At 32.9% G+C, this 22,659-nt stretch overlaps 2 protein-coding genes across 3 annotated transcripts; both read right to left on the bottom strand.

Moving 5' to 3' along the window:
- Window positions 1-527: 527 nt before the first annotated feature.
- Window positions 528-9,681, bottom strand: LOC148601951 (cytochrome c oxidase assembly factor SCO1-like). The gene is made up of 7 exons (XM_088555712.1): window positions 9,493-9,681; window positions 4,849-5,064; window positions 4,226-4,316; window positions 3,604-3,801; window positions 1,828-1,920; window positions 1,376-1,491; window positions 528-709 (listed from the first exon to the last, which is right to left on the bottom strand). The coding sequence occupies exons 1-7, from the start codon at window positions 9,562-9,564 to the stop codon at window positions 581-583; spliced, it is 915 nt and encodes a 304-aa protein (XP_088411838.1). The 5' UTR covers window positions 9,565-9,681; the 3' UTR covers window positions 528-580.
- A 1,265-nt stretch (window positions 9,682-10,946) lies between these two features.
- Window positions 10,947-22,641, bottom strand: LOC148601950 (E3 ubiquitin-protein ligase TRAIP-like). Of its 2 annotated transcripts, XM_088556034.1 has the most exons (4): window positions 22,357-22,641; window positions 17,146-17,468; window positions 15,225-15,410; window positions 10,947-13,887 (listed from the first exon to the last, which is right to left on the bottom strand). In XM_088556034.1, exons 2-4 carry the CDS (start codon window positions 17,462-17,464, stop codon window positions 13,085-13,087), a joined length of 1,308 nt encoding a protein of 435 aa, XP_088412160.1. In that variant the 5' UTR covers window positions 17,465-17,468; window positions 22,357-22,641; the 3' UTR covers window positions 10,947-13,084. The 2 variants fall into 2 exon arrangements, with proteins under 2 accessions (XP_088412160.1, XP_088412159.1); XM_088556033.1 differs by lacking the exon at window positions 22,357-22,641 and having other exon boundaries at window positions 17,146-19,213.
- Between the last annotated feature and the right edge of the window lie 18 nt (window positions 22,642-22,659).

Raw genomic sequence — 22,659 nt, 5'->3', positions numbered from 1 at the left:
TTAGTAATTCTTCAGCCAACCATACCTCCAATCAATGCATAAAATTATTTCATTAGATCATGAGAACCAACACAGAAGGCTTACTTTACAGTTTGCCACCTAAGTGTAAGTGTTTGTAAGAATCAGGCAAAATAGAAAAAAAATCAGAAACATGCATGTCAAAACCCCACCGATCTGACAATAAAATATCACTCAAGGATACTTTCTCTATCACTGTATTTGAAAAGACAATTATTTGATCTCTGCATCATTGGATTTGCTCAGAAATTTTTCAATAGAATCTTAGAAAAATGAGTTTTATTTACAAGTGTTATCTTTCCTTGCAATGCTTATTTTTCAATGTATTTCAATGAAATTGTAACTCAATGGGCCAGCATGATATGGAAAATCTTGTCTGTTTTTCTAGTCTCTGATTGTTCAAAGAGTCAAATTACACTATCAAAATGGTGGGTCTTTTCATACCATGTTTCACCTAGCAACTGATTCTTACAGGGTCTGAGACTTTTAAAAATAATAAGAATGAAAAGTTTAAAGAATAATTAATTTAATAAAAAAACAATGATTGAAAGACATCAGTTAACTATGAAGCAAAAATTCTCATATGCTGAGCTATACTCCTAGAAGCTTGAATTGCAGTTTTGTCCTTTCCATAGTAATCTACGAATTCTCCATCAGGACTGATTAGATACATAACAATGGTGTGGTCAACCTATAAATATACAATGTAAATGAAATTAAAAAAAATAAATTGGCTTAGATCAATATAATATTTAAAGTCATGAAGTGAAATGAAATTCAATAGTCAATTAACTAGAAATAAGCCCAAATTAACCAAGTGTTATCTATCTGTACAGTTGTACTGTATATCTGATAGGTTTTAATTTGTTGGAAAGGTATTATCATGTGACAAACTATGTTTCTGATATGATTTAATTAAACAATGTAAGAACAGATGTGAGGGTTGTAATCATGGCAAAGTACTTTAACCCTGCCACATTTTTTTTGTGCCTGTCCCAAGTCAGGAATTTTTTGCCTCTGTATGTCTAGTTTCGTTTTCACCTTTAGTTTATTTATAATGTTACTTGAGTATACAGGGGTAACACTTTTGCTTAACCTGTGTATAATGAAGTTTCGGGGCCAGCTGCAGCCTGCCCTGTGTTAGACGATTTCCCTTCATTGAAGACCAATGGCTGACATTTTCATCCTGGTGGATTGCTATCTCTCTGACATATACACCATACCTATTCTCATTATATTGCTTACCATATTAATATGCATTTCTAAAATATTTTCATAAATGTTCTCATAACTGATGATTATTATTTCTATTTCTAGCATGACAATTGACTTCTAATCAAGCCAAGTGTACGCTTACAATATAATCTCCATCTTCATCTACTGGACCTTGACTATAATACACTCTAAATGTTTTAGCTGCATTGTCAATCTGTTCCTTGGTACCAGTCAATCCTAACAGCTTAGGTGAAAACTCTGAAGAAGATTGGTCAATTCATTAGAAAGTAAATGTATTCATTTTGGGGCCTAGAAAATAGTGGTAATTCTAGGGAGGTCCCACAGGGTGGAATCCCCATCCCTTTCACTGACAATTAGGTTATTTATGTGCATATTTACATGGTGCCATAATCTTTATTTTATTTGAAACTACAATAAATATTTTACATTCAAATTTAATTTTCTATCTTTGTTATTACATGTTTTCTGATAGTACCTTATTTTCTTTTTTATTTCATTTCTAAGAAAACTCTCAAACAAACAAACAAATATTCTGAAATTTCAGAATTACCTCCCTTTTGGTCAGTTACTTACCAGCACAATATTTTTTTATTGCCTCTTTTGAGTCTCTGTCAGGATCTACTGTTATAAATAAAGGGACTAACTGAGGAACACCTGGGGTTTTCTCTGTAAAACAACAAGCACATTTATAAACTACATTTATATATAAAACAGAACACGAAAAACCAAATGTTGCAATGGTTGAAAAGGTGCTACTTTGGAAATTCCCAACTTGAAGTGTCATACTTAAAGCAAATATGTAGAAAATGCATTTTGTTACTAATTTCTGTACTTTTCCACAATTTTGTTTTCACAATTTACATTCTAATAACAACTAAGTGTTTTTCTACACATCCAAATGAAAATTCTTGTTATTTGAATTACATGTAGTTTTGATATTGGCCCTACTAGTGGTCATAATAGTAGAGGAAATGACCCTGGTCCTTTTTAAAAAAATTATTTCTGTGATGAATATGCCAATTAGGAATGCCTTCCTTGTGGAAATTTCTTTTTATTTACAAGACATAAAACATATCAATTTGATGTCATAAATGTCAAATGTTTTATCTCACCCATTGGTAACAAGGGAGGATCCAAGGGAGGTGTGTTGTATGTACCCTCCTTAAAATTGTTAGAAACAAATTTGTTTTGCATGAAATCTTCATTTTTCACAAAATCTATCTCATAAGTTTTCTTGTCCTGCTTTGCTCAACATTTTATTCTATTTACCCCCTTTCCACCTAAAATCTGGGATCTGCTCATGGGCAAGAATAGGTAAAGAGGAGGATAAAGACAGGTTGAAATGAAAATCTGGCAACTGATTTAATACATTGAAATAGTGAAACTCACTAATCAAATTTATCAAGATATTCATTTATATTAAAGTCTGGACAATTTATGTTTGTTTTATGCATTAACCTAAACTTTATTTGATTTTTTTTTTGTAGTTGGATGTTTTGGTTAAAATTTGTATGCACTTGTATAAACATATGCCTGGTTAATAAAAGCTTCATGAGGTTAACGTCCAGGGATATATATGACATAGTCATGTAACTCATGTTGTATTGCATTCCACTGAGATTGTTTTCTTTTTAATACCCTACCTTACACATCTATAAAAAATATGGCATCTAATGAGGCATTAAATGATACCCTGCCAAGTTATGTTGTTCTTAATGTCCCTGGACACTTGCTAAATCAAAAATCATCACACAGAAAGAACTAACGAAACTCATTTAAATGTTTAACCAGATTCCATAATCTCAAAACTTTCACCTCTTCAGCATTCCAATGAAAATTAATCAAAAACTAAAATAAAATATAATTCCATCTATTCATATTCAAAGAAAGATACATGTAACTATAACTCACAGAAAGAAAAAAAATGCTGGGAAAATTGAACTAAAAATGAGATTTAAACTGAATCTAGACTCCAAATACCAAAAAAGTTACTTTCACAATTCTTTAATATTTAAATGAAGATACCTCCAATTCATCAAAACAATTTCAAGGTAAAAACAAATAGCTGTAACTTTTTGTGTATACAATTGGATCAAACTGAAATATGAACTTGATCTGTATTTTAAGATACTCAATATCCTTTTATATCTTCTAAAGTTATCTTCTAGAAAATGTCGGGGGATGGACTTGCAACTTTTCTGAGGGTATCACGTGGAGGGGTATAAAAATTGCTCATGATACGGTCATAGCCCCTTTCAGTCTTTCCTACATATATATATCTATTATTTTTACCCTGAGATCACTTAGGACAGAGTATAAAACAAATGTACCTCCCACTTTCAGCCTTACCTAACATATCTACAACTTCACACATTTTTTCAATTTCATCAGGACAGATGTCAGGGCAGTGTGTGAAGCCAAAGTACATTGCTAGCCACTTCCCTCTATAATCTTCGTCTGATCTTGGTACACCATTATGATCAACTAGTGACCATTTCCCACCAATGGCAGCCTTTCCGACATTTTTGTTTCTTTCTTTTGCCATCTCTGAAAAATTAGAATGCATGAGAGAAAATAAATGTAATCAGAAGTAATTTTTTTTCAGGTGATCCAAAGTAAACAGGAAAGTACACATCTCTATAACTTTCTATGTTTGTTTGTTTGTTTGTAGGGGTTGTTGCTATAATTAACAGTAGTGGGAATCTAAAAACAATGGCAGACTTAAGGAGGTAGACCTATGGTAAGGGACACAACTCTTACAAATCATTGGAATGTTTGTATTCAGCATTTTACATCAATCTTATGTAAGTAGGAATACAATTCTATTCATAAGTCAAAGCAAAGACTTTTCACTCTTGAAGTAAATTTGAACCCCTGCTCAGGTTTTATCACAATTTTATTCTCCAACCCATTTTATTTCTTAAATTGAAACCAACTAATATTGTGGTATAAACATAATTTTCTGACTTACCTAATTCTTTACCTCTCTTGACATAATTAAAAAATAGTAACATAAATGAACAAACAACAGCAGCAAATCCTAAAGACTTCCAGGTCACAGGCTGAAATAAAAACATGTATTATACAAAACAACTTTGTCCAGTGATTATCATAATATGGAATGTATGCAATTCAATTTAATTGTTATTAAAATTAGTCTTTAGAAATATCAGACAATTGATACATGCATGTAAAAATCCTTATACAATTCACTTAGAACTATCTCAAATTCAAAAACAGTACAGACCTGGCATGTAACCATGCAGTCTTAGTAATCTGGTTGATGTACTTTTGAGACAAAAACTATATAAATTGTGCATGTATATGAAATTAGTACTTTGTAAGGTTAATTCATGTGGTAGATGAATGTATGATTTTCTCCAAAATACAAATCTGTATACAGAAAGGACTATAGTTATGTAAAAATACGATGAGGATCACCCACTTGTAACCACTCCACTGACTGTTGTAGCAATGACTAATCATAAACACTCTGTTTTTTTTTTAGATGACAAATTTTTGTTGTCGCCTTGACAATTATGAGCAACTACATGTATGACACATTTTACATAGGTTTTACGTATTTTAACTTACCCCACCAACTTCAGATTTAGAATCTTTCATCTTTGGAGGTTCATTTGAACACCACCTTTTTATCATTTGCCGGTCAGCTGAGAGTACTCTCTGTAGAAGTGACCTCTGACAGAGTGACAGACATCTGATATGAATAGAGTTTATGGTCTGTGTTGGAATACATGTATGAGAGGACACCAATCCATTCAATGTGTGTCTTATACATAGGGTTCGTGGCTGCAAAGGAAAAAGAGATGAATTGAAAAACAGTGGAAATGCTCAATAAAGAGAAATTTATCCTGAATTGTAAATAAATATCCTAAAGGGAGCAAAATGGTAGAGAAGTCCAATAAAATGTCTTTCAGAGTAGAGCTTGATATGACCAGAGAATTCAAACCCAATTGCAGCAAGTAAGGACACACAATTCAGGCTTAATACAGCTCTGAATTTGGAATGCAATTAAAAGGTTTGAGACAAAATTTGTCAAGAATCAAAGTAGTCCCTTTTCTGTTCCCTAATTAACTAATAAGGCTAAAAACCACTAATTCCACTTTCCATAGGCTTCTATGCTAATTTCACAATATTCAATGACTTCTCTGGACTTTACCTTAACTTTAACCTGCAGAGGACTATATATCAGCATGATTCTACATATGTCAGCTCACAATCCTCAGAATGGCATGTGGGGTTAGCAGACTTGCAGTGCAGTACTGGTCACCGGAAGTGAAGGGTCTATAAATAGCATGGGAAATCCCAGTGTTTTCACAAGATAGGGGTATACTTAAAAATCATTATGGAGATTAAGCTTCACATCACAAGAAGCAAAATGCACCTATAAAATGTACAGAAATGTTTTTCCTTTCAGAAACTGTTTAATTTTTTTTAAATAAGATGAGAACTTTTTTCACAGCACTATGAGGAACAGGGGTAATTTCTGCGTAGGACTATTTTTGCATACGTTCCAAATGCTCATTGGTTGAATTGGTGGTCTGTAACCATAATTGTACAATCTCATCTGACCTACTCTTTTTATGAATATGGGAGGCGTTCATTTTGAAAATCTCAAAGGTATTTTGTTCAGAAAGTGGGGGTGTTAATAATTGGTATCTTTATTTGATGTAAGTGTTTCCTAGTGGTAGAAAAATATGTGGTTTTCACACTGAATGATCCAACTACCTTGATATTGTATTTTGTTTGGAAAATTTGCCTATTAAAGAAAAGGTTACTGAAGACACGTCTGGCCTTGTGATTTTCCTAGCAGGATTATGCCACTGCCTGATGATCTTCCAATTATCTCATGAGCCTGTGATATGATCTCAAGACAGTATGGAGTTGATGCCTTTTCAAATTTGATCACCACCACAATATCTACTGTACCAAATTCTAAAAGGGATTAGACAAAATGTATGTATGGAAAGGACTTTCACTGCTAGCGCAGGTGATCATGAATATTTGATCAGGTGTTAATTCTCATTGCAGCATCAATGACAAAATAATCCACTTGTTGAATGTGGCTGTAACCACTTGTCAGCAGGAAGTATTGTTCATGCACAGGGTACACACCGTAATGTGTAACCTGTACTCATACCCAGAATCGCTCACCGGGCAAACCACCATTCAACTCAGGAGACCATACTGCTGAAATCAAAGCAAGTAAAATAATTAGATAGAAACTGGCAGTCTAGAACAAATTTTTGTCTTTACCATTGAACTAAGGATAACATGTTTCCTGAAGACACCAGAAATCATTAAAATCTGAGCAACTGGTGAAAATGGTCGCCTAAAAAAAAAATTCAACTCAGAATATCATGTAGCTTTCATCTTCATTATTCTTCTATAGTTGAGGAAAAATTAGAAACAAAGCATTTTGACCCAAGGACAAGTACATGTATGTTCTATTTTAATAATGAAAGCCATGTTTTTCAAATGATGACAAATTTTAAAACAGTTTGTGCAGGATACCCTGAGGAACAACTATGTCAACTACATGTATCATTTTAATTGGTAAAGCAGTTTCAGAGGAGAAGATGTTTGGAAAAAGTTAAAAAAAAAAAAAACGACAGACAACGGACGCACTTTAGGCCATGTGATCTAATAAAAATAAAATTGTCAAAAATCACTGATTCTAGCCAAGCCATCATGCAACTTTGCAAATGTGTACAAACTTTAAGCTGGAAATATCATGTAATAATGAAGAAATCAGCATAGTATTCAGGTATGGGTTACACATTCAGTACTGCATGGACGGTGCTTGAGTACAGTGAATATTCAAGAATGCCAGACACATCCTCTCTGTTCTTTGAAAGAAAAGAGAATGTGTCTGGGGATACATTACATGACAGGAGGGGTGTGCCTAGCAATCTTTAATACTTGCAAGGGACTTTTGATTTTTTACTGGGGGGGGGTTCTAATTTTTGAGGGAGGGATCTTCTTTCTCCACATATAAATGTAGCTATAAAGGGGGGTAATTATTTTTGTAAAGAAAATTACAGAAAGGGGAGGGTCATTTTTTTAGTAGATAATTAAAAGAGGGCATTAGTCTTTCCTTAAAGTGTCTATCCTACAATGATAGTATGTATGAAGATTTATTTTGGGAAAGGGTCAGTGTTTCTATGGTTTTCTTCAGTGTACCATTTACATGTAACTATAGACAAATTTTGAAAAAAAAAAAATCTGTTGTTCCCTCCATGTATATGCTTTGTTACATGTAAGAAATTGTGTTTTAGTACTATGCATTTACTGTAAACGTTTTAATTTTTGCAGGGTACTAATTTCTATTTTCGTGGTTGCCTGAAGAACGTGAAAATTTATTCAAATTACTATGTCTTTTGACCGTTGTATTATCGTTTCCACAATGCTGGATAGAACATCTTTCTGTGTAAGGGTCGTATCATTCAGTGCAATCAAGTATGAATTTACACTATTATAAAACGTACATGTGTATACGGTAAAAGCATGTGGGTAATAATTTCTAAATTCATAATCTTATTTACATAATGACTTGTATCATTGGCCATAGAGTACCTGTCACATTAAAGAATAGAAATCAATACTGTGCAAACATTCTATTAACAAAAACAAAAATGTAAGTGTCAAACACACACTACAGGTAATCACCAATAAAAAAATTACCCTTAAAATACACAAGCTGATAACTGTCAATAAAACATTATTCTGTAAACATGCAATTAAAGTGTCAAAAGTTAATCCCTACAATAAGCTATTTCTTGGGCATTTAAGTGAGTTCTTTTAAGTTTTAAATAAGAATATACTATCAGATTAAAATGGGCAGAAGAAACTATGTGGACTTGTCAATTTGTTTATGTCGTATTAACAGCCGCTATTTATTTATCTTAATTTAATGAAATATTAACGGTAAAATAACTGATCAAAATTGGAACCACACACAGCTGAGACTATTGAAAGGCTTTATTTTGTCAATCTTGAAAACCGCGAAAATCAATACCTACGAACATGTTGACTTTTCAAAAACCGTGGAAATTAACTGCGGCGAAAATTAATACAGTAATCTGTATCTTGAGTGTCAGATCATTATTTTTTTCAAGTGACTATAATTACCTTCATTTTCCTATATATTGATAAGTGAACGAAGCTCACTTTTAAATGTATAAAAATTAGTCTAAAACTTTATCCTTACTGACCACATGAGAAAATTTCGTCATGGCAAAGCACTGCATCTCTATCTATTGAGACCCGTGCAGGTCCGGGTGTCAAAAGAATAGGCCTGCAGCAGTGCTAAGCTGCTAAAGGGCAACTAAATAATGCTCAGAAACCTAGCTGGGGGCTAGGGCTCTGCCCACAGAGCAACTGGGATGTGTGCCCCAGGTGGTGGAATGGGGTACCCCTGGCGTGTTACATGCTGGGGTTGTCAGACTGTTATACGGAAAACCTGACTGCAAACCATAGTGGTGCACCGTGTTGGGAAAGATGCCACGTTCCTTGCACGTTAAAGAACCGTGCTGTGGTATAGGAGTAGGAACCATTGTGCTCTGCCACAGGAGGCTAAATTGCCTGACCTTACCCATCCCTCCCTTTTTCTAGTGGCAATCTAAATTTGTCGACCCTATTATCCTTGTGTCCCATCCCTTCATTTCATTTCATCATCATTCATGTTCATTTTATCATCCATTTCATGTTCATTGTCTGAACATAGCTGAAATATTGCTCGGACAATAAACCCCAACAATCAATCAATCAACCAATCAATCTATCTATCATGATTGAAGCTTCAAAATGAACATGTAATCACCTGCTGGACAAACGTTTCTAAGAGGCAAAAAAAAAAACTACTTCTGGTTGCGGCATATTTTGCTGTTCCAGCATTTTTTGCTGATCCTTCAACTGTTTGACTGACAAAATTACAAATATTTGGAACATCTTTTGCCTGCTCCAACAGATGATCTTATCCTAAATACATGTAAATCAAACTTAACAAAAGTGGTTAATGACATGAAATCTATTTTAATTAAAACGGAACCTACTAAATGCTTCGCTTGCACTTAAGACTAATGCCTTCCACATATCATTATCATGTTACTAAATGAGTGGTAATCCTTTGACTCTGCCCTGTCGTTCATGTGTTTGAGAAGGACATTGCAGATTCGAAGGTGAAAAAATGGAATATGATGCAAGAACTTTTCTTACCGCTCCATTCCGTACGCTTCTTGTGCCCATTCCACTTTTCATTACTGTTTGTATAGCTCTTATTCCTGACATTTTGTTATAGCGAAATGAAATGTAACAAAATCGTACGAACAAATGGGTTTTGTAACCTGTGTAAACAATTGAAGAATAGGAAATCACCCGAGGACATCCGGAAAATAAATTCCGAAAATAAAGGTTACTCTAAAAGCCTTCTTGTAATTTCGGAATCGTTCCTATATTAGTTTTCATAAAAGGGTTGGTTCACTTTTCAAGACATTCGGTCCTACTATTTCTTTAAAATTCAAAGTTCCCCCAGCAGTAATATTTGTTGCTTTTAATAAACTTTGAATTTCACCTTTCAACGAAATGATAGTGTAGATAAATCTCCCTGTCACTTCAGTGAAAAAAATAACCATGTCTTATAGATGGTATGATCGTTTTGTGAGTTTTTTTCCCTATTTTTATACTTCAAATGAAAAATGTAGTATCAGTGCAGCAGTCGAACATCATTATATTTTTATCTCCCTATATTAGGGGATTTATTTTACAAATTAAATTATGATGAAGGGCAAAATTGTGTAGGTAGAAAAAAAAACACATTAAGTTACGAAAATAATGATAAAATAATTAGACATTACAAAATTAAAAACAAAAAAATAAAAATTAGAAAACCTACAATAAATTAATTAATTATGTTAATTATGTTGGTGGAAGGGCACATTTAGTTTTATTTATTTCATCTGTTGAAAATTTTCTGCAAAGATTGTTCAAGTTTGTGTTTCTCAGAAAAATGTACTTCAATCATGTGGAAGATCATTGGCAGACTTTAAGAATCAAAAGAAACTAATCACATATAACAATTCCTGGCTATTTAATTCTAAAGGAGTTGGAAATGAATATCTTTATTTTTTTACTTGTACAATATAGTAACAATGAGTTAGTGGAACTAAGGAGTGAACAAATTGTATTCCAAATTATGACACTCTAAACCCATCTTCTATCAAGATGCAGGGTTTATTGACCATTTGTAATCAAAGAATTGATGTGAGGTGATGTACGTTTTTAAGGAAACTACAATTAGACGTTTTCATGATTTTGACATACATTTGTATGTACTGTTTTTCATACAAGCTGTTGATATCCAATGTTTTCTTTCTTAATGTTTGCCACATTGTTATATCACTCCATATTACCAACCCAAATTATTATTTTTTTGACATGTCAGACTTTTTTGGAACATTGAAGGTAAGAAGAATACATGTACATGTATTTTATTCTTATTTTATTTTTTTGAATGAATCCAAGGTTGTATTTCAAAACCTACTGTACATTTTTCGTACATGTGTATCAGTGAAATCCATTATTAACTTCATCTAATTTTCAAATACAACCTGTTTCATTCAAAAAATGAAAATAAGATGAAAATAAACTAGTCTTGTCTTCAAAGAACAAAATATAGTAAGTGACTTTATTAAGAATAAACATTACACTAATTATGTTCATACTTCATAGTGTCAATTCATTCTAAAACTACTAAACTTAGGTTAACTGACTATATATAAGTGCTCCTTATAATAAAGGAACTTTTCACTATGAAATTTTTTCCTGTACTTTTTTTTTCTTACTTGTAACATTTGAGAAAATAAATTGTGCCTGCAAAAAGTTGGTTTTTGGTACATTTGTACATGTACCAAATTAAAGATGACATAAATCTTTGGTTTGCTACAATGTGAATTAACATCTGATTTCACAATGATTTTGAATGAGGTGGGACAACAACATTCCACTGTGCATTGCTTCAAATAAAAAGGTACACATAATTACTTTTATAAATACGTAAAAAAGGATGGAAGCTACATTCCCTAGAATTTTCTGGTGAGATTGCCTCTAAATTATCTCTCTACACTAGAGTCTACTGTGAAATAATGTATGTTCCCTAGTCCAGTACATGTAAGGTACATATGCCAGTAGTCATGATGATCTTCCTTAATCTTTTCAATTTTTGGAATTTCGTGTTTGGCAAAGGGTAAATTTACAATCAATTCAAACAATATGGAGAGAGGTAGAAGTCTTTAATAAAAACATGATATGAAAATACATGTAACTTCAATTCATTCTAAAACTATTTAATTGACTAAACACTCAACATGATAAAGGATTTATCTCTATCTATTTGTTTATAATTTATCTACATGTACATGTTCATTGAAATGGTTTTAGAGAGATGCAAAGAAAAGTTAAAATATAATACCATAAATGCATTGTATATACATGTACAAAAAGTATTTGATTCAAGAAAAAACATGTTATAAAATTACATTGTACAGTCTTTTTCTATATCGCACTTTCTTACCATACTTCCAAATTGTAGCACTGCATGTGGAGCATCTTCCTGTCACAAGCCACTAAGTGCATTATCCATTTCATGACCATCATTTTAATTACATATAAATGAATTAATTGTTTCAGATATTTTGAATACATGTACCTGTAAGCACTAAAAATGTAAAATTAAAACCCTTATCTAGTCAACAGGTCTTATTCTTATTTTTTTTCCACAGATTTATCTCCATTTATCAGGAGTTATCATCATGATACATGTATTTGGTTATTTACAATATTGTATCTTTTTTCTAAACATAAACTGGGTAAAATCACCCTTTTTCGCATCCTAAAAAAATGAATGGCCCATGATTCCAGCTTGACTACAACACTTACAAAACAAGCATTCTGACAGTATTGCTGATGCAATACAGTGTTCCCTGTCGGCCTTTGAACTCATTGCCTTTATGAGATTTTTTTTATATATGTGAACTAACAATGGATGGTGTTATTTTTTAACAATCAACAGAAAATAACTCTTGAACAGCAAAAGCAAATTCCATCAAAATCAAACCTGAGCTTCATTTTACAGTAGATAATAACATTTTTGCATTACAGAAAGCTGCATAAAGACATTCTCTTTCTATCACCTGGAAAGTTGAAAAAAACTTCGTTATCATGAATTAAAGGGCAAATAACTCTAGAATGACAGCAGCAATTTGCATCAAAATGATGAAACATAAAATTTTATGATGTAATTTTCTATGTGAAAGGGCCATAAGTTCCATATAAACCATTTTGTCGCAATAATATTCAAATTTAATTTGTAACTTGTCATGATAAGACTAGCTAACAAATATGAAATCAATTGGATAAGACATTACAAAAAAAAGTATGGAAAACATAAAATTTTATGAAATTTTCTATGTCCAAGGGACACAACTTCTGTAAAAATCATTCAACCGTAACATCATTCGAACTTAACTTGTAACTTGTCATGATAAGACTATATCCCAAATATGAAGTCAATTGGATGAAGCATTACAAAAAAAGTCCGGAAAACCAAGTGTGACTGACGGACTGACAGACTGACTGACATAAATCAATCAGACTGAAAGAATGCAATAACTTGCATGAAATTATATACATGAAAAAATAAATGAGGTATCACATGCATGATACATGTACATGTATTATAACAATGGTGATGCCAATCACATAATGCAGAAATAATACATGTACATGTATGAGATTAGTACACAAATGAGTTTTAATCCAACACAATAAAATTATCTAATGAAGGAAGTTTTGGAATGCCAGCTGTCTTTCCAGCTTTTAAACTAGCTGTTCGACTAATACTCTTTTTCATCGTCAATTTAGGCTTAGATTGACGCTGAGTAAAGGTCATGTGACCACCAAGTCCATCATAGCCTTTCCTTATTGCACTACTCATATCACTAACACCTGCTTTTTTCTTGAATATATTAAAGTTTCCGACAGTTTTAAAATCATCACATTTTTGTCGTTTAGAAGCAGGCTGACCAGCAGCCGAAGTAATTTTCATGACCTTGACATTATTCTCTTGACAATGATGCCGTAACTGAGTATTGGGACTTGGTTTAGCTATATCTGGCACACTTTTGGATGGAGTCTCGTCGAAAATGTTCTGTGAATGTGCTGTAAGTACTGGTGTTGAGATCATTGGAGAATCCTCTGTCATTGTATGAACAAAACTATCATTCCCATTAGCTGAGGGACTCTTTAAAGCTGACTGCAGTTTAGTCACTTTTTTCCGTAGATGATCTATTAGTTTTTCAGCACTTTGCAAGTCTTCTTCAGACTTTTTGGCCATTTCCTTTAAACACTTCACTTCTTTAACATTGTCCTTCAGTTGTGCATCTTTTGTTATGTATTCACGCCTACATTTATCAAAGTCAGATTTTATTGCTTTACGGCTAGACTTTAACTGTTCATACTCACTTTTCATAATTGCACAATATTTAGCCAGTTCTTTGACAGAACCTTCACCATGAACATGTCTCTCTAACAACTCTTGAACATCTGTTTCACAACCTGACAAAAAATAAAATCATATCTTTACGTGCTATTTCTTTAAGTAAATCATTATTTGCTGTTCAAAATACACTATGATTTGGTTGTTTTATCTACTTCTTGGATGACTAGATATTTTGTGATATTACATCACAGGTCAGGACGATATGATACATGTATGAACTAGTGAAAAGAAAAAAAAATCACCATCATGATTGGTTGTTGTGCATTTGTGAAGCATTGTCAAAAATGGCTAAATATTCTTGTGGAATCATTAAAAAAAGAATAATAAACAAATGAACCATAGTCAAATTTAAAAAGTACATGTAAAAGGGAACTAAATACAATTAAAATACAAATAAAACGCATACAAATATATATAGAGAGTGAGGCCCAACTTTTCAGACTTACGGCCTTTGTCAGGGGCAAAAAGTTCTAAAGGACTAAATATATATTTTTAAAAAGGTTATATAACTTGTTAAATTTGAACATTACAAAATATCAACTTGTGTTACTTAATGTCAACATCATAACAAACTAATCAAGGATTGTTTGTTATTGTGTTAAAATAGCTTGAGTGGATTTATGCATTATTCAATTCACTCATTATGAAAGCTATAAAATCCACTATTAATATGACATTTTTGTGTATTTATTGTGACTTATTCAAATAACAAACTAATTCATAAGAAACTTTTCATAATCATAATGTCACAACATTTAAATCTGCACCTCATGAGTTATTGCCCTTGGAATATGACCTAATCATACAAAAACTGCTTGATTACAATTTGACTATTCTAATAATTAGTTCTTGTAATTCATTTGTACTTTATAACTTAACCTCTTACTCCATCTATAGAGTAAAGTTTTGCAATCACAAAAATTGTAATTTTGCATGATAAAGGATATGAGCTTGAAACCTGGAAAGGGGAGAAATTCACTGTTCTAAAACAAACCAAATGTATAGACATTAATGTACATGTAGCTGGCTGAGCTGAGAAATTTGTTACCAAAGTGTGAACAGACTGACAAACGTGCAATAAGACTAAAAGATTACAGTATATATAAAAAATTTCATACACGCCCAAGGCAATTCTAAGTTAATTTCCTGGTTCTCAGGCAACTTTTTAAAGTAAAGTGTTTCTTTTCACTACTTTGTTATCCCAAAAAGGGAAATAGGTGCTTTAACCTTTTACACTGTTCAAAGTTAAAAATGGTGAGGGACGTGCTAATTATTTTATTGTAATGACAATACGAAAGGGTAAATGAGGCAGTCTCATATTAGATGAGAAGGCCTGAGATCCCAAAAAAAATCACTTTGAATGGCTAAATATGCTGTTTTAATGCATTTTTACCAGTAAGAAGTGTTTCTATATTTTTTAACTCAATCATTTTCCTCTTTGCCTTTTTACATTCCTCCCTTTCAACCTCCAAGGATTTTTGTTGTGCCTGGTGAAACTGTAATTGTTTCTTCAAAGAGGATGATATTGACTGGTCCTCTTTAAGTTTCATCTCAAGTCCCTTCATATCTTGCTTCAAACCTCAAAGAGTAAAATAGTTGACATAATAAACTTTGTAGCATAAAAGTGCAATAAAATCTGTGATGTCACGGAACTGAAGATGAGACATTTTGGGATACACGTACATGTATTTTTAACATACAATTTATTTCAACACATATTCTAATGCATAATATCCATTCTACAGTCTGTGATATTTTTTGATCATTTTCAAAACAACCTTGTCCTCTTTTCATTGGGAAAATATGTACAATCATTTCTTATTGAGAAATTTAGAATAATGTAACAAAATCTTGAATTTGTAGTTAAAATCATTTACCTTATGGAGGATAATAAGAATTAAACAATTTATCAGTGTAAAAACTAATCTTGAATAGAAACACCATATCTAACACTTTGACTACCTACTGGAAAAAAATTACCTTATTTTGGATAATGTTTTTAAAGTAGCTGCCTTTGCAAGAGTAATCAAGGGAACCAAGGTTATAGCAGTAATCAAAAGAATGCAATCCAGGGACAAAGATCAGACATGGAAAACAGACATACACAACAAAGAACATTAAGTAACTAAAATAATACATACAAAGTAACAAAAGCAAATGAGCAACTCGGACTCCACTAAAAACTGTGAGCATGGACCTGGTGCACCGGTTGGGTAAGCATCATCTTCTTTTCTAGAAAAACCCGCCGAGTTGCTCATAAAGTGTAGTCCAGGGTAGACAAACAAGGAAAGGAAAACTATGACCCATTGAATAAATCAGTTTTCATAGTGCAGATGGATACACCATAAAAATCCACAAGTTCATGATGACGACCATAAAACTTCTGTAGTGATGACTTCAATCTTGTAGCAACATAACCCTGTTCCAGAAGCCTATTTGTTAGAGTTCTACCGCGATACAAGAAGTCTGTGTAGTTTCGGTAAGCTCTGGCATAATGTATGAGTTGTGATATGAACACTCCATACGCAAGTGCTGAAGGGATGTTGCCACAGATGAAAGGAAAGTTGACAATTCTGAATGAAAAGTCATCACGTTTGTCCTTAAGTTTGGTTCTTTACCATCGATTTCTAAGTGTAGGTCAAGATATGAGGCTGACCTTACAGTGTCTGTAGCATCCTTTATCTCAAGTTCTTTGGGGTAGATGCGATGTATCAAAACCCCGAAATTAGGATTGTTTAAAGATTATACGTCATCTATATAGCGGAAACTGAGATCAAGAATCATGAAATATATGAAAAATCTGCGATACACCCCAAAAAAGGCTAGATATTTTTATTTTTGTAATTAAGTTTTTTATGGGTCTATATTATGAATTAAGTAATTATTCATTCCAATCTGTATGCTCTAAGGAGATAATCAACATTGAAAATCCAAAAGATTCTATTGTATCTGAGTTATCTCCCTAAATTTTGAAATCTACAGTGCATTCTATATATTATTATCTCCTAGGAACACAGGTTATCTGAAAAACCAAATGTTAATTTCTGTTTACTATGGCAATTTAAAGAAATATGTAGGCTTTTCACCCATGAGTCACATTTGCATGATTCTTAGCTGGAGTGCTACATAACCATTGTTTAGACAATTTTGGAAAACAGCCTTATTTTGGAGGTAAGATAAGGCAAACAATATCACTGAATGTACATGTATGTGCAAACAGTGGACCTTTAAGGAACATGATAAATACTTCATTTTGGTTTTACATGCATTTGTCAAGGTGATTGGCCATATAACATTGTACATGTACTTTGTACCTTTGATTTTATCTTGGAGAGATTTTTTCTCTTCTTCCACAGCCTCTTTTTCTTTGTCTTTCTCCCGTAACTTTGCCTTGAGATGATTATTTTCATTGGTCAATTTATTTTCATCAACCCCTTCTTCATCTCCTTTGTCAAAGAACAATCTTTTAATAATCTTTCCACGGTCAACTGGAGTTCGACAACTAGGGCATGTGTTCGCTGAATTAAGCCATTGATTAATGCAGTTTTCGTGGAAGGTATGACCACATGGTAGAGCTGATATAGCACCATCATCCTCAAAAAGATCTGTACAAATTGAACATTGCACCCTCATTATCCTAAAAAAAATCATAAATGCAAATTAAATATTAGCACGTTTCTTTCTGGTAAAACAGTAGTTTTTGTAAAATAAAATCAAGATTCAAAGTTAAAAAATAGCATATTTACATATATTGTCCTAATAATTAACCAAAATTGTTATGTAATTATTTTTATAAGAGGATTCAGTACTGTATTATATGTTTTGTCTCCCTTTGCTGCAACAATACTACATGTCAATCCAGAAATAAAGTTCACTTTTTGTTAGATTAATTTTGATGTACAAATATCACTATCTGATCTTATTCTCATTTTCATAACTACTAACTATAAGCAACAACCAGCAAGATGTCTAGAAAAAGTGACATGAGGGGAAAAATAGTGACAAGAAGATTTACAAATGCTTAAAGGTTACACCTGTATCATATTTACAAAATATACATGTATGTACATTATAATATAGTGGTTTTCAGGTGCATTCACAACTTTGGATTTTTTTTGTAGAGATGAACAGGGGCTTGTGCGTATGGCACATATATATTATTCTTTTTTTAATATACATGTATATATTATTCTTTTTATTAGTTCACCATTGTAATTTTCACTGTACTCCTTAAAAATTTGAGTATGCATTCAAAATTAGATTCTTATTTTAACAGTGATTGGGATTACCGTGCGCCATGCGCAATAGTCGCATTTCCTCTTACAATGGCACATTGAGTAACTAATGTGTCGTATCATGTGCGTGCATTAAGTTTCCATCATTGACGGTGGAGCGTTTTCCACTACTTGTGACAGTAAAAAAGGCATGAACATGTCTTTTAACAATGTTTTCATTAGCTGCAGTTGGATGTTTTGGTCTCAGTATTGTATTAATTTTCCCATAGACTTCTATAGTGAAGTGCATACTTTTAGGATTTTTAAAAAAATATGTAAATTGATTCAATAAAACTTTCACTTATGTAACATTTCTAAGGACATGTGAAAAAAATAATTTCCTGCAAAGAAAATAGGGTGAGTCCACGAAGATCGGATAGAAAAGTAGTCTTGAACTATAAATAGCCATTTTCCCTACTTTCACTTTCGTTTTGCACTCACCAAACCAACCTTTTCAGTGGAACATTTTTATGTTATTATATCTGATTTTCTTTTAAAAAATTCTTCATCTTACAGTGTGATGTTTGCTCTATTTCATAAGTCATTGTTCATATCTTTTGACAAAACATTAGTTTGTAGAGAGGCAAAAAGAAAATGCACTATCTTTTTATAGCATCCATGTTATGACGTACACCCGCTCAGGGATATGCAATACGATACTGGTACCTTTTGATCGCCACGTTTTCGAGGGGTTTTGAAGACCAGGGACTGAAACGGGGGTATATATAAAATGCAAAACGAAACGAAATCCTTCGCAACGAAACTGTAAAATGCGAAACGAAACGAATCTGAACAGAGAAAACAAATGTACGTGAATTGTAACTATATACACATATAAATACTTGAAATAAATCTTTAGATGTATACAGCATTGTTTTAAAGAATAAAAATAATTTGATAATATCAGAAAAGCGTGGACTGGCGGTTCCATTTGAAATTGAAAATGCCACCAAAGACATTTTTGAGCTCGACCCAAAACAGAAGAAATTACCATTATCAAACTGCAATTGTTGTAGAAACTAACTTGGCACCTGGACACGGTTATGAACCCCCTTTTGAAAATACTGATAATAGTGGAGACATATTTTATGGTCCTGAAGCACCCCAAAAAAATCCAAAACTGATTGCAGCCAAACAAAACTAGAGGCTCAAGAGAGCCTGAATCGCTCACCTGGTTAACCATTTGCTTATTTGAAAAACTTGAGGAATGAGACAGTCTAAGTTAAAATCAACTAAATTGTCAAATGCAGGAAATGCTTTTCATAGCATTTTCATGACCTGAACCAGAATTTTGCTAAAGGCAACATTTTTTGAATTTTTTTCATAAACCTGTCTTATGACCCCTAAGTTCCATTTTTAGTGTAGGCAGCCATATCTATTCAAGGATTAAAAATCACAACAGTCATTTTGAGCACAATACACTAAAGAACTATTATGCTTATTTTCATTCAATGATCTTCAATGGTTTTAGAGAAGATTTTCAAAGTGGTACATGTGAAAAAAAACAACAAAAAACTGTTTCAGGGGTCGTTACTCCTACATTAGTCAATGAATGGTTTTGAAAATTTCAGCATAGGTCCTTCTCATGATGCTTAACAATTTTATCCATGCCAGAAATTTGGTAAAGGCAAAGGTTTTTGAGTTATTTGCAAAAAACTGCAATCTGACCACCTATGTTCTATTTTTAGTAACAGCAGCCATGTTTTTTCATGGATCAGAAATCCCAATGGTCATTTTGTGCAGAACACCCTAAGGAACAATCATGCCAAGTTAAAAACCTGTCAGTCCAGTACTTTCAGAGGAGTAGATTTTTTAAAATTTGTCCACGACGACGACGGACGCCAAGTGTTGGCATAAGATCACTGGGCCTTTCGCTAGGTGAGCTAAAAATAGACTCTTTCCTATCATTTGTGATAAACTACTTTAACAGCCAAGTTAGGGTCTAATTGATGGGGGATCTGCAGACCATGATAAAGGACTAGACAATACATTAATATAAAAACTCAAACAACAGAAAAGAAAAGTGTTTTGATTTGACAATTAATTGACGCGTTTTAAAATTGTTAACTCTTAATAAACATTTGATCTGCAGTGTAAATTAGTTTGTTTATGTTACAAATGTACCTTTGGTCTTCATTGTCTATCTGGCCTTAGCTGCTGTTCCAAATTTTGTCCCATGTTTTTTTTAGAACGGCCCATTGAAATTGAAAATGTCCCATTGAATTGAAGAGTAAGGGGGCCATAGTCCCATTGGCAAAATTTTCATCCCAATCACTATTTCAATATCAATTTTCAACATACAATTCAATGAACAGTGCTGATTAATAATCTACTACATAGGGGACATTTCACACTAAAATCAAATGACAACTAAATGTACGCATGACCAAGAGTTTCACCTGGTACACCCCAAGATGTGTAACCCATACCTGTACCAAATTCCCAATACCCAAATCACAACATCGCCGATTTTTCTATCATTATTAGGAATTTTACACTGAAACTTGGTCCAAAGTTCAGAATGATGATTTACATGTAAATCAATAGAAGTTAAAACTAGTTGAAAACAGATATGATAATTTCAAATTCAGTCAATTATGTTCTTAAAAATCTTTAATTAGTGTAAGTGGAAGTTACCATACCCAACTAATAATTGATTATTTCTCCTTTTCCAGTCCAAATTTTGTGTCTTTTAAAAACACTCAGAGGTTAAATCTTCACTTTATGACATTGGATAGCATTTTGAAAGATTTAATATTGACTTAAAAAAGAAATGTCAGAGATTGAATTATATATCGTACTGTGGCACGAATCCCTGTACCAGCAAGGAATGGATATGATCTTATCAAGAATAAAAAAGAAAGTCTCATAAATATGTAGAATCTGTTGCCATTTTGTATTTATTGCCCTTGAATATTTTCTAATGGTGTTTTTATGTGAAATATAAAATAAAATTGTACAAATAACAAAAATACCAGACATTAATTTTGGGTACAGGAATTTCAGGTACACATTTCGGTACCTTTGAAAACTGAAAATCAAATAAAAATCAAGTTTACAATAAACAATTAAAAAAAACATTGATTCTAGAATTGCCATCATATCATTTTGTAAATATGTACAAATTATCAACTGGAAATATCACGGAATGATGAAGAAATCAGCAAAAGAGTATTTGGGTACAGGGAAAAGTTTGTACTGGTACAGGTTACCCATTTATAGATATGTATACCATTTTAGCTGCAAAACATAGCTAAATTTTATTGTATTTTTGAAATATATCAGAAAAAAAATCAAGAGCTACGATTTCACAGCTAGTACCATTTCACCTTTGCATCAGAACCAGGTTAAACAAAAACAATATCCTTGTCATTCATCCATGCATTTGATTTGGTAAGCCAGCATTTATAATCACATTTTTTTTACATTTAAATTTTAAATGAAGAATATCAAGGCTTCGTGTATAGATTTGTTTGTTTGTTGGGGTTTAACGTCCGAGCAGCAATATTTCAGCTATATTCAGACGATGAACATGAAATTGATGATAAAATGAGCATGAATGATGATGAAATGAAAAAGGGACAGGACACAAGGACAATGGGGTCAACAAATTTTGATTGCCACTGGAAATAGGGAGAGGTGGTAGGGTCGGGCAATTTAGCCTCCTGTGGCGGATCCCTATGGTTCCTACTCCAGAAGAATACCACAGTAGGGTTCTTTAACGTGCGACGAACGTGACATCTTTCCCAACACGGTGCACCACTATGGTTTGCGGTCAGGTTTTCTGTATTATAGTCTGACAACCCCAGCATGTAACATACCAGGGGTACCCCATTCTACCACCTGGGGCACACATCCCAGTTGCTCTGTGGGCAGAGTGCCCTAGCCCCCGGCTAGGGTTCTGAGCACTTTTTAGTTGCCTTTTACAACAAGCTTAGTGCTGCTGCAGGTCTATTCTTTTGACACCCGGACCTGCACGGGGCTTGTGTATAGTATAGAAACAAAACATGTCCATCAACTGTAGTTTTGAATTTTACCAGAGGCAGAGGCTTATTATTTTGACCACTGGATTTGGGGTTTTACAATTCATTATTTAATAATTTAGTATTATACTATAGTAATATTTGTATTAAGTAAAATATTTTTTACTCATGAAGTAACAATTATTGCTTGGTTTGTACGTCAGTACCCTGTGTCACTTCATAGTATCTTGCGATATTCAACTTTAACTCATTATGAACCCTATCATACCATTAGTTGACACAGACAGATACCAGATACACACTGCAGTCAATATTTTTGATATTCAAACTTGCCGCTAGAATATTTTTTTCGCTCCTAACTTCTGGAGGGAGAAAGTATTTTCTTTGTTACCTTCGAAGAAAATTGAAGCTTTTCCTTCATTAAGACGGAAGACCGATAAAAAAATAGAATGAATTAAAGTAAAATTTCAAGTTTTTATGAAATCGCCGGAAAAAATATTAATTTGCTCTATTCGGCATTATTTTTTCTTTCCACAAGGGAATGATGAAATGGAGTATCCTTAAAAGAGAT

The sequence above is a fragment of the Perna viridis genome, chromosome 12 (genome assembly GCF_037379345.1).
Source record: "Perna viridis isolate PV_CMFRI_1.1 ecotype Kerala chromosome 12, ASM3737934v1, whole genome shotgun sequence".
Taxonomy (NCBI): domain Eukaryota; kingdom Metazoa; phylum Mollusca; class Bivalvia; order Mytilida; family Mytilidae; genus Perna; species Perna viridis.
This window is presented reverse-complemented; position numbering and strand designations above follow the sequence as displayed.